At 43.8% G+C, this 13,489-nt stretch overlaps 1 protein-coding gene across 4 annotated transcripts in view; it reads right to left on the bottom strand.

Annotated features, from left to right (window-relative positions):
• Positions 1 to 477: 477 nt before the first annotated feature.
• The window catches only part of KIAA1671 (KIAA1671 ortholog), a 203,873-nt gene continuing 190,861 nt past the window's right edge, over positions 478 to 13,489 (bottom strand). For all 4 annotated transcript variants that reach the window (XM_031948805.1, XM_031948802.1, XM_031948803.1 and 1 more), the window contains 6 exons: positions 12,738 to 12,993; positions 12,005 to 12,179; positions 11,373 to 11,497; positions 8,023 to 8,165; positions 7,183 to 7,265; positions 478 to 6,015 (listed from right to left, as the gene is read on the bottom strand). In XM_031948805.1, coding sequence (XP_031804665.1) covers positions 7,187 to 7,265; positions 8,023 to 8,165; positions 11,373 to 11,497; positions 12,005 to 12,179; positions 12,738 to 12,993 — 778 coding nt within the window. In that variant the 3' untranslated portion in view covers positions 478 to 6,015; positions 7,183 to 7,186. The remainder of the gene's footprint in view (positions 6,016 to 7,182; positions 7,266 to 8,022; positions 8,166 to 11,372; positions 11,498 to 12,004; positions 12,180 to 12,737; positions 12,994 to 13,489) is intronic.

Here is a 13,489-nt window from a genome sequence, read left to right as displayed (position 1 = left end):
TAAGGAAACCTCCTGTAGTAAGGAAGGTGAATGAACATCTTCCCTTCCTCCTACTCCCACAATTAATAGGGGTACTAGAGAGGTTATGGTAGTTGCCAAGGGTCACTTGGCCAGAATGGTTGGACTTCAAGTACTCTATCCACCTCTACTAAGTGCAAGAGCCCGGATCCTAATCCAGTTCTTTCTGATTCCAGGTCCAGATCTCATCTAAGTCATTTTAGTCACATCAGATTCTCTGTGACCCTATTTGGGGTTTCTTGGTAAAGATACTGGAGTGGTTTGTTTCTTTTGTCAACTCATTTTACATATGAGGAAAATAAAGACAATCATGGTAAAATGACTTGATCCGGGTCACACAGCTGAGGACCTCTTATCTTGCTGAGCAGGGATGGGGGATGAGGAGAACTCCTTTATCTCGTGGAAAACCATTTATTTTGTAGACGTCTGCTTGACAAAAAGATACACCGATTCATTAAATACAACTGGCTTCAAAGCTTTATTTTCTATGTTCATAATTCAAATGCAACATTTTTATACATGCAAAGACCCACAGGATGAGACCATCATTTTTCTAAGTCATCTCTTTATTGCAGTCCTGGATCACATTTTCAAAACCACTTTTTTTTTTCTACGAATAGGAAACTCTTCAGTGATAAAATATAAAAGGACTTCTTTACATCCGGTACTTTATAGGGGAAAGGAACTCTTAGTAAAAATTGCTAGCATCCCAAGATACACTCTTTCCATCTGACATTAAAAATATAGCCTTTGTATACTGATGTATTTTCTACAAACCTGACTGGGGGTCCTTTCTAGGATGTCTAAAGTGCCCATGATCTGGCTTAAATTTGTTCAGAGTTCACAGAACTAGCCTGTTTGCCCACAAGGCAACAATAAAAAGCAAGGGTGCGGAGACGATAGAATTTCTTTTTTCTAGCAGAACTCAATTTCCGTCTGCCATTACTGCCTAAATCTGAGGAATGATCACAGCAGAAATATTAGAAAATATAATATATATATATATATTCTTTAAAAACTTGACAGAGCATTCTTGGGGGTCGTATTCATACAAGTACATGACACCAAGGAGGGTGACATTACTTAGGAAACAAATGCGGTACAAAATATTTTCTATAACACAATATATTAATTTTGGATGCTCCATATTTACAGGGACTATAAGGCTATCTGGAATGAGATTATTAAAACCCAAAAACAGATTCTCTGTACAGTCACTCTATTTAATATGCTGGGACACAGCTGGGACCTGCTGAAATCAGGGACCACTGCTCTCTCCCTCCTCCTTCCTCTCAACTCTCCTCACAGGAAACTGGGTTAATTTCCACTTCCAGGAATTTGGAATGTGCATTCTGGAAATGATCTCCCAAGTGCTTTGGGAAGTGGCAAAGAGAGGGAAAATGGGAGAGCATCTCTTTGGAGCCCTGGACTTTTTCTACTTTTAAGCGTTAATATCCTAGAAGTCTTCTCTACTACATTTCCTGAGAGCTGCACTGGAATTGCTCCCTGCCAGCATTCATCTCCTGCTCCATGGGATAACACCAGAGCCATGCTCAGAAATCAACGTCTTAGGTCCAAAATGGACTTGTTCACAGCCTATTCCTCCCTTATTAATGGGCTCACCCCTAAAACCACTTGGAAGGTTCTGGGTTCACCTGCCTCGGGCACTGGTCCCATTCAGACTTGGGCCTCACATTCTTAGTACAGGACACCCAGTCAGTGGCTCCAGTCATTCAAGGAGAGATGGCCACCACCTAGAGATGGTTGAGGGCATGGGTCCATTCCTGCCTTCATTCCGAGAACACCAAAACAATACACTTGGTTCCCTCCTGGACTACTCGTTTATAGTCCCTCTACAACACTGTTCTCCTGACATGATGGTCCAGCCACACCATGGGGATTTTTAGCTATGGATTATGAAGAAAAAGGCACATTGAGATACTTTGGGGTGACTTCTCTTCTTTACCCCACCCTCCCCTCCCATTTAAGCTTGGCCAAGTAAATTAAAAAGATGATCTTCAAATAGTTGAGATGGATTTGGTGCATCTTGCTCCTGTTCCCCCAAATCAAACATTGGGAAAAATAATAATAAGCAAGTTTTTAAAAGCCTGCTCTTGGGCTTGGTACTGGAAGCATTTGGGGTAGAGAGGGTCATTCTACTCATGTTTTTACTTTCACTAGGGACTCATTTCCCCAAATCCAAGAGGCTGACTTAGCCTGAGGAGTCCTTGGTCAAAATTTAACCAGGATTTTCCCTCCTCTCCCTGGGTCCCAACTGGGGAGTTTCTGGGGTGATCTATTACACACTTAAGCATCTGCATATTTGTAATTATGCACCAGTCCTGGAGTCCTAGAGAGCCCTGCTATAAGATTAAAAACATCAGTTGATAAGATAATCAATAGCTACAGGTGGGAGGGCTGAGGTTTCTTCCAGATAATTTCTTACTAGGGCTTCTTGGAATCATTTGCTCAACCGATTATGTTTAGGTACCTCAAGAGTTCAATAGCGCTCTTTCTCTCTCTCTCTCTCTCTCTTTCTCTCTCTCTCTCTCTCTCTCTCTCTCTCTCTCTCTTTCTTTTCTTTCTCCATCTCATATCTTTCTCTCTCTCTCTCTCAACATCAGACAGAGGATATTCATGAAAACCACACAAAGGATGAAGGAATTTGTGATTAAAAAAAAAAAAACAGGTATTATTGGTCTTTGTAGTTTAGAAATCACCCTAAGCTGATGGCTGCTTCACTGGGCAGTTGACACATCTGGGCTCTTGGGCTCAAAATAAACCAAATTCCAGGCCTGTGTCATGAGGTTTCTATTTTGGCAGAATTCCTCAGGAAACACTAGAATCCCAATTGGACATCAGCATTGATATTATTGCAATGTTAAAGATTTCCACTGGGCTTTCCCAGAATTCAAGTAGCAGACAACGGTAAAGGACAAAAATTTCTTGCTCATTGGGACCAACAGCTCCCAGAAGTTGGCTGCTGTCAAAAGATGGAAGAGAGAGAAAGAAAGCTTGTAGGTAAAATGATTTCATACTCTCAATATGGCTCATGGGTTCCTAGAAGAATCACTGAACAGGTCAAGAGGAAAATGGCTAAATTGCCTTTAAAAATGACCAAAATCTTTTCAATCGAGCAGGCTGAACTCCCAAAGAGTGTTCATGCCTAAAGATAAAACCAGTGGATTTTATGGTTTTATGGACATTCTGCAGACAACTTCCACTCTAGCCCCAATGCCCATTTTGACAGAGACGTAAGCAAAAGTTAGTTTTGATGAGGGATTTCTTAGTATCATCATAGTATCATCAATTAGTCCCAAAATGAAAAATTAAAGAAAGCAGAAGGGCACATCTCATAGTCATGAACAATGGGATCATTTTAGCAGCGTTAGGGAAATAATGACTGAAAACCCAAAGTTTTCAAAATGAGGGGCTTTCGAGGTAAAGTCCCAAAGGACGGTTCTGTTGCCATGAATTTAGATCCCAAGAAGAAATTAGAACTTTTCTTCCTGGCCACCCATCTCCCTCTGCAGGTCCGGGAGGGGCATTATTTACTCCCAATTAAAATACTGTTCAGTGCATATCATCCCAATGACCAAGCACAGAAGGCCACATCCCGATGTGGGTTCGGTACAGCCAAGCGCCCTTTGATTTCATCCCAGTCTGGAAATGTAAACACAACAGCTAATGAAGGGAGAGAAGGCTCCAAGGAGCTAATGGGGAAGCTGTTTAATAAGACTGTTGACTGGAAAAGCCCTCTACTGTTGACCATTTCCACACCGCTGCATGAGGAAAGAAAGAAATTAGGACTTAAAATGATCACATAGCCGAAGGGGGATGTAGGAGGAAGGAGTCCCCACCAAACAGTCGTTTTCCTCTGTATCCACTTCTTTCTGAAACACGGGAGCTACCTGTTCACAGGCGTTATAGGCTCCTCAGAGTTGGACTCTCCGTGAGGTCCCTGAGGAGTCATCCCATTGACTATCCACCCATTGGCCATTGGAGCAGTTGGTTTTTAAGTGCTATAAGAGGTGAGAAAAGAACAATGGCCCCCATCAAGCCAATGCATAATGTAGGGTTCAGAAACCACTGAATTTAGAGGAAGACAAGTCAACAGTGTCTCTTAATGGGGTCCGGCAGAGGAGTGAAAGAGAAGGATCTCATCCCACATTCTGTCCTTGCCTGAAAATCTAGAGTATCAGCGTTTGTAGTTTAACTGGAAAAAGGGAGAGGAAGGAGGGGGGAAGGTTTCACCAGGAATCCATCGCTGGGAGTTCAACGACCGTGAACTCAAGGGGACGGAAGAAATACAGACTTCCTGGCACCTTATGTCTTCCTCCCATCAGACAAGGCAGAGATGTGTATGTTCAAGTTATCCATGTGGAGGTCAAGAGTCCACTTCCATTTCCAGGGAGGGGCCAGAAAATGTCCTACACTCCATCTCTGTCTCAGAGGACTCCAGCCCATGATGTGCAAGCTGCCAGCATCTGCCTCTCTACAGCTTCTTTTAAATGGGATTGGCACAAAGTTCGTGGCCGCTCACGGCCCTCTAATGGCTGTGTGTGAGTGTGGGTTGTCCCCATTGGTTAGCTGGGATGTTGGGCGTCGGGCAGGAAGGGACCATCCCCTAAAGGCCAACATGTTGGGGGGACTCGGATTCCTAGAGATCGGAGAGGAAGGCAGTTCATGGGTACTCCTGCTTTAGAAAGGTAGCAGGCAAAGGGAAACCAGATTTTTTTAGGCCATTCACTCCCTCCCTCTCTTGGTTCTAGTCTCAGGAAAGGGTGAGAATCTCAGGAAGTCCATTCCAGTCTACATTTGGGTTTATTTTTTGAAAAGAGCACTTTTTTTTTTTTAAAACAGGGTAGAACAGAAACAACCAAAAATGGGAAGGATTGATAAGAAACCGAAAATGCAACTGACTATGGAATCTCTAGACACGCTGACTGTGGAAACGGCTCCAGAAAGGGGGGAGACTGCCAGCTGGCCAAAGGTCGTCCCATCCGCTAACCTGGGGCCTGGGGGTTTACAGTGCCGGTCAGGAGCACGTTTTCTCTGGAGAAGCATTAGAGATCCCGGGAGATCGGTTAACCCACCAAAATCAGAACGGGGAGAAGGAAGGAAAAGACGCTATTTACAAAGACAATGACTAAAATAATCGGGTGGGAATAACCTGAGGTGTTTGAAGACATGAGGCCATATATCCCACGTCTTCCTTTTCTTTTCACATAAAAAGTCTACCTACACGTCAGATGGGAAAGAGAATCAATGGAATTATTGCTTTGTCCCCCTCCCCCAAGCTCCAGTGACCAGAAAATGGCATTTCAATGAAGCAGCTGATCCGGCTCCGCTCGCCCTCCACTCATTGATGCGTTTTACAATCAGGCCTGTAAATCTCTGAGGGTAAGAAACCAGTGGGAGTATTGATCAAAAAACACTATATTACAGAAGGAGCAGGGTACCCTGTGGGCCGCGGGCGTGGCAGGAGGCCCGTTGGTCCTTTCGCACCCTGTGGAAACACGATTTTTTTCTCCAGCAGGAATTACGGCACGGTGAGGAGAGAAATGGGCACGATCCCAATTCAGATAGGTCCAGAGACCAATGAGACAATGCCGGCCCCCTCACACTCCGTCCCGGCTAAACGCGCAAGGAAGGCATTTGTCTCTGAGGCTGCTGAGGATATCTGAAATGGGTGAAAATGGGGGATTTCACCAAAAAGAACAAGAGAACAGAGAGAACATGCTCCCCAGTCCTGGAGGGCAGCCCGGGGAGGCTCTTGGAAGGACCAGCTCTGGCTCCAAGCTCTTCCCAAGTGACTCTCCTTCCCTTTCGGAACCAAAGAGTTTCTTCCCTTCTGGGACTCGGAACACTAAGCAGCTTTCGCGGCCCATCAGGCACCTAACCGCGCAGGCAGGAAGCAAACAGCAGCAGGACTTTTTGTCTTCAGGTTTGGACAATTAAGGCTTCTGTTAATGAGACTTCAGCATTCTCTTTTACCTAGGAGGGAAGGGGAACAGTGAGGCAGGGAACAGATGCTGGCCCTGGTCTAGCTCTGAAGTCAGGCCTGAAATCTGCTTCCTCATGGATAGTAGCACCTGTAGGGCCTTTGATGAGGGGCGTCTATACAAGTGTCTACACTGCTCGGGCTGGCCGAGGGTCCAAGCAAAACTAATAAATGGAATCCTGCATATAACGGGAGTCACGGGATCACATGTGATACAAGTGCTTGGCTAATTATGCAGGATATTACATGCAACATGCAATATATATGTGATTATATGGTCTAATATCATAAGATGCAATGTATTATTTTTATAATATAATTATATGGTAATATCATAGACAACGTATACTATATATTGTTTATACATACTATAGATAAATATATACATACTATATATGTGACATACATACACACCATAGTGTAGAATATATATGTACTATTCTACACTATATATGGTGTGTATGTATATCACATATGTTATATGTATATAACTACATCTAATACATACTATGGATATAGATACTATGTATGATATAGATACATAGTGTCAAATACTATAGACAATATTGTTTATTGCTTATGTGTATCATATGTATATTATAATATAATAATAATTAATATATATTGTTTATATAAATACTATTCTATTCTACATATATACTATATGGTATGCATGTATAACTGTGCTATATGCATGTATAATATGCATACTATAAGTAGGATACATACTATATATAATGTATATTATATATTATATATATATAGATACTATACATACCATAGACTATAGCATATATAATATAAAAACTATATGTAATATAAATAATGTAATAACATAAATTTACATTTTCTATATGACAGTGTATTAAATAGCACAACAATATACTAAATAGAACATTGATATAATATCGTGTGTGTTACATGTAACATCTATAGTATTAGATAATCATCATAGTTGTTAATATAATATGGCACATAATATAAATAAGTGAGAATGTGTATATTCCTCAGTGTTCCCTTTTCTGGGACAAAATGAGCACTAACCCCCTTTCTAGAAGGCTTAACCTTTCCCCAAAGCTCTTTCCTCTAGAGTCCTCCCAGAATCCTCCGGGCTTTTATCACCCAAGTCTCGGTTCCCTGCCCTTGGTGCCGCCATTTACCTTTTCAGGCTTGATTCTCATACTGGCTCTGCCTCTTCTTGGATTTCAAGTCTTTCAGCCATTGCGGAGACATCTCTTCTGACCTAGGACCAGAGAAGAGCGGAGAGCCATGGTTCAGAGGGCCTCTGCCGGAAGGCAGCTCTGGAGACCAACCTCCCCATTTCACAGATAGGGAAACTGAGGCCCCGAGACTGACTTTTTCCAAGGTAAATATCATCAAAATGTGTTTTCACATTCATTTTATTTGAAAAAATCATAGGCCACATTTTTGTTAAGAGCTTAGGAGGCCGGGTAAGGGGAAGCCTTCGAGCCCAAACCCGCCTAGGAAGTCAGCAGGGTCAGCAAAAACTATTTGGAAGGGAAGACCAGTCCAACGTAAGAGAGTAAGAGAGTATTATTGGATTTGGAATTTTGAGTCTAATTAGCCCAACCCTTTCTTTTTAACAATAGAGCATAATCGCCGGCGTTTTTATTCCACTTGAGATACATAAAATTCTTTACAACTGCCGTCATATGGGAGCCATACTCCAACCCTGGGAAGGAGGTGCTATTATCGTGCCCATTGTACACATGGGGAAACAGAGGCAGATCAGGTCAGGGGAGCCAGGGCGACCTGGCTAGTGAATGTCACCCACAAACATTCCCACTATGTGCCTGACATTGACCCAGAGGCCTGGGACGGCCACAAAACCAAAACCGCTTCTGCCCTCAAGGAACTTAAGGGACACGCAGGTTAGAGGATACAGAGAGCGATAAATTCGCGCCCCAGACGAAAGGGGCAGCCCGGGGGGTCCCCTCCCCTCTCCTCCAGCCAGCAGGTTCCGAGGGCTGCCCCCTCACCTGTCCTCCCTCTCCACGCTGGAAGGCAGCACGCGGCTGCCCAGGACCCCAGGCTGGAAGGGCGACTTGGGAGACTTGGCCAGCTGGGCTGGAGCCTGGACTTCCCCAGGGCTGTCCAACTCATTCCGCTTCCGAAGCTGAGCCTGGAGGAGGAAGTAAAGACGTGAGCGGGTCCTGTCACAGCACCGGCTCTTGTACTAGAGAGACATCTACTTGTTTAGGGAGAATTTTCTGAGTTGGGCAAACAGAATGACGTGTATGGCAGGTGCCAGTTTTAACTAGCTCTATGACCTGGGCAAGACCTTTTACCTCTGAATGGGGATAAGAACCATACCTAATTCAGCAAGATGTTGTGAGGAGGAAATGAGATAATATTTGTAAAGTGTTTTGCAAGCCTTTGGAGTACCAAGTAAATGCCAGCTATTACTCCTCCTCCTCCTAATGATGATGATGAAAAACCTTCAAGTATTATGTAAAAACTCCTTCTCCTATTACTACTACTACTACTATTGCTGCTAAAAAAAAAATCTTCAAGTACTATGTAAAAACTAGCTATTACTCCTTCTATTACCACTACTATTACTGCTAAAAAAAAAAAAACTTCAAGTACTATGTAAATACTAGCTATTACTCCTTCTCCTTCTATTACTACTACTGCTACTATTACTATTACTGCTAAAAAAAAAAAACTCTTCAAGTACTATGTAAATACTAGCTATTACTCCTTCTCCTTCTATTACTACTACTACTATTACTGCTAAAAAAAAAAAACTCTTCAAGTACTATGTAAAAACTAGCTATTACTCCTTCTCCTTCTATTACTACTATTAATTACTGCTAAAAAAATACAAACCTTCAAGTACTATGTAAATACTAGCTATTACTCCTTCTCCTTCTATTACTACTACTACTATTACTGCTAAAAAAAAAAACCCTTCAGGTATTATGTAAATAGTAGCTATTACTCCTTCTCCTTCTATTACTACTACTATTACTGCTAAAAAAAACCTTCAAGTACTATGTACAAACTAGCTATTACTCCTTCTATTACCACTACTATTACTATTACTGCTAAAAAAAAAACTCTTCAAGTACTATGTAAATACTAGCTATTACTCCTTCTCCTTCTATTACTACTACTGCTACTATTACTATTACTGCTAAAAAAAAAACTCTTCAAGTACTATGTAAATACTAGCTATTACTCCTTCTCCTTCTATTACTACTACTACTATTACTGCTAAAAAAAAAAAAACTCTTCAAGTACTATGTAAAAACTAGCTATTACTCCTTCTCCTTCTATTACTACTATTACTGCTAAAAAAATACAAACCTTCAAGTACTATGTAAATACTAGCTATTACTCCTTCTCCTTCTACTACTACTACTACTACTATTACTGCTAAAAAAAAAAAACCCTTCAGGTATTATGTAAATAGTAGCTATTACTCCTTCTCCTTCTATTACTACTACTATTACTGCTAAAAAAAACCTTCAAGTACTATGTACAAACTAGCTATTACTCCTCCTCCTTCTACTACTATTAGACTACTACTGCTGCTGCCACTACTGATGATAATAATAATAATAATAAACCTTCAAGTATTATATATGCTAACTATTACTTCTCTTCCTCTCTCTATTACTACTACTACTACTACAACTACTGGTAAAAAAAAAAAAAAAAAAAAAAAGACCCTCCAAATATTATATAAAAACTAGCTATTACTCCTCCTCCTCTTAATGATGATGATAATAATAATAGTAATAAATCTTCAACTACTATCTGTTAGCTATTGCTCCTCTTTCTACTACTATTACCACTACAGCTGCTAATAATAATAATAATAATAATAATAGCCTTTAAGCACTACATATGCTATTACTTCTCCTACTACTACTACTATCAGTACTATTAGTACTGATAATTAATAATAAAAAAACTTTTAAGCACTATAGAAATACTAGCTACTTCTCCTTTTTCTTCTACTACTACAGTAGTACTGCTACAACAACTCCCACTACTACTGATAATAATAAACCTTCAAGCACCATGTAAATGGTAGCTATCATTCCTCCTCTTCCTAATGATTAAGTCTTCAGCACTCTAATGCTAACTACTCCTACATCTATTGATAATAATAAACCTTGTAAGTACTATGTAAATATTAGCTATTAACTATTACTACTGCTGATAATAATAATTAATCTTCAAGCACTATGTAAATGCCAGCTATCATTCCTCCTCTCTCTAATGATGATGATGATAAAAAGCCTTTAAGCACTCTATCAGTGCTAGCTATTATTACTACAGCCATCACTATTACTACACCACTACCACCACTCCTCCTCCTCCTCCTCCTCCTGACAGTAACAGTAAGCCGTGGAAGCACTATGGTAACTTATTATTATCACTAACAGTGACCAGAATACATGAGTTCCTCAGGAACTCCCTGGTATGGGAAGCCGAGGTCCAAAGAGCTCCCGAGTCCCAAGGAGGACACGGGGTCACAGAGTCCTGCAAAGGACACTCACTAGACGTCCTTTGCACAATTGGGAAATATGTAACAAAATAAATAAACATAGCTAACGTTGTGCCACAGTTCCCTTTTATTGTCCTGACCCAGTTTCCCTAAATTGTTCTGCCTCGGTTTCTAATTGTTTGGTTCGATCCGCAAAACCATCCCTCCCTCCTAATCACATGATCCAGATAAGGAGAAAGGCTTTCTATCTTAGACATCATCAGAAGGTCCCCTACCTCTCCCCATCCTGTCAGAACCAGATTGTTAGTCCCCTTCCCACTCTCTATGCTCTGGCTCTGCCCCTGTCTCAGTTTACCTCTGTAGCTGAGCCAGGGGTACATGTAAATCATTGAGAACTCACATTGGCTGCTGGATGCTTTGGACATCAGCCCCGGGGGCAGCACAGCCCCAGCACAATCTCTCCCTTTCAAATAAATTATTACAAACTCTCTATCTCTATCTTGCCTCAGTTTCTCTGGCATTACGTTAACGTGTGGCTTTCTGAGTCAGCCTGGGACCCCTTTGTTCGAGCTGACATTTCCCAAGTCCAAGCCCTGCGTTTTATAGATGAGACAAGGGGTCCACGGAGACTGAACCGGATCACCCCATCAGTGTCGAGGGTCAGTTCTGGCTCCAGGCTCAGAATCTCTCCCTCCCCTGGGCCAAGGGGCCTCCTTTGATGCTGATGGAGACGGAAGGCAGCCTGCAGAGGACAGTCCCCTCCTCCCTTTCCAGAGATGGACAGGGACGAAGAGCAGCTGACCTGGGCTGGTGGCTGGCCAAGAGTGGAAGATCTAGCTCACTAATGAGAAAGCCAGGTGGCCATACCTTAAGTACAGAAGGATCCACGCCTGGGAAGACAGGGAGCCGCTGGGGCTGGTTAACAGGGGTCCTCTCTGACCTGGGCGGCTTCTCCTCTTCATCAGACTCCTCCTTCTTGACCGATTTCTCTTCTGTTGGAGGAAACAGGGCAAAGAAGTCACTACAAGCCACAGAATCAAACAATGAATCTCTATTGAAGGCAAGGCTCCCTGAAGAAGGCCTTCAGTCTCCTAACTGAAGCTGGGCAAGGCTCTTCCCCACGGGATTTATCCATCCACCAAATAGAGAATCCCTGCCCTGCCGTACCCTCAAGTGTTCAAATAACAATGATGAAGATGATGATGGTAGCAGTATGCATTTATAGAGCACTTACTGTATGCACTAGATTCTGATTTAAGAATTTATAATTATTTCATTTGGTCCTCCAAAAGAGAGGTGCTGTTTTTATTCTGATTTTTTTGGTTCTTGTTCAGTCATTTGGGTCATGGCCAACCCTTTCTGACCCCAGTGATGCCATTTCCTTCTCCAGCTTATTTACACAAGGGGAAACTGAGGCAAATGCAGTGAAGTGACCTGCCCAGGATCACAGAGCTAGGGAGAGTCTGAGGCGGGATTTGAACTCAGGAAGGGGCAGCTACCTGTGGAGTCCTTAAACATCCAAGCGCTGTCGGTCTCCTCCACCAACGGGGACGAGTTCTCTGCCTCGCTGACCCGGCTTCTCCTGAGGGAGTGGGAGACGGGCGCCCGGCGCCGATTCCTCTTGCTGAGCTGGGCGCGGGCCTTCAGGGCGCTCGAGTCCAAGACCGAGGTTTGCTTTGGGGGGGAACGTGGGCAGGGAAAAGTCATGTTAGTCTGCGCAGTGAGGAGAGGGAGGGGAGGGGCTGAGAGCCGCCTTCAGAACCCAGCAAACACTTCAGAACCTCATCCCCATGGCCCCCAAGGCCGGCCTTCTCCCATCCTGGACAGGACGAGTCATCTCTGCTTACCCTCCCACCATCCCAGGAGGCAGGGGCTCCTTCGAGCCCTTTTTACCAATGAGGAAACCGAAACACAGAAAGGGCAAGTTACATGCTAACAGCTAATTAAGGTAGAATTTGAACTCGGGTCAGGCTGAGGTTAGGTTACCTATTTTTGGGGCTATTCTCAACTGCAAAGCAAGGAGTCTCAGTTAAACAGTTTCCTTGCTCTGTTCTAGGTCTAACAGCACGTGTTCTAGAACTAAACACTCTGTGACTTAGGTCCTGTTTCAGCTCTGACACTCCCTGTCCAAAGACCTAGCACTGTGCTAGCTTCCCCCCAACCATCCAACCCTTGCTTCACCAGGGGCCAGAGGGTCCTGGGTAAGCCCCCCCACCTTCCAGGAGGACTCACATTGAGGAAGGAGAAGTCATCCACCTTTCCCTCAGGACCCGTGTCTGAAGGTGGGGCTCCTTCAGCCCCATCGGTCGAATCCAAGTCCGTGCTGGAACGGTCCAAGCTGGTGCTGCGCTGGTCCCTGGAGGAGTCCCCGGGGTCGGCGGGCGAGGCGGGCTCCGTCTGGGACGACAGGGAGGAAAGCCGGCTGCCGGGAGGCTGTTTTCGGGCCGAAGCGACATTGCTGTCCGGAGAAGGAGACTCGGGAGCAAAGCTGTGGGTAACCACAAAGGAGACAAGTTGGTTCGCAGCAAAGTTAATTTTGTTTTTCTTTTTCCTGGTCACGTAATATCTTTCCTGCTTTGAAGAGCTCTGAGTATTATTACACGCCAGCTCTGGCCGATGCTCCCGAGCGGCCGCTCCCGCACTGAGCACCGGCCTGCCTCGGCGAGCGCGTGAATGAGCGCCGTGTTCTTGGGAAGGGTCCCGGTGCCCGGGTCACAGCCCCCACCCGCAGAGAGCGGGGGGCTGCAGGAAAAGAACCAGCCCCTCTCTCGGGTCTCCCTCATCTTCTCTCCTATATAAGGAGAGTAACAGGACACCGCCATCCTCCGAGCCTGTCTTCTATAGGATACTACGTGCCAAAGGGGCAGTGTTAGAACCTGAACCTAGGGTCTCTTTAGAACAGGGACCGTCAGAGCTGGAACAGGAAATGTCAGGCCTGGGAAGGCCTCTAGGACATGGAATGCCAGAAATGAGGGAGGGGCCTT

Source organism: Sarcophilus harrisii, chromosome 1, assembly GCF_902635505.1.
Source record: "Sarcophilus harrisii chromosome 1, mSarHar1.11, whole genome shotgun sequence".
In the NCBI taxonomy this organism is placed as follows: Eukaryota; Metazoa; Chordata; class Mammalia; order Dasyuromorphia; family Dasyuridae; genus Sarcophilus; species Sarcophilus harrisii.
This window is presented reverse-complemented; position numbering and strand designations above follow the sequence as displayed.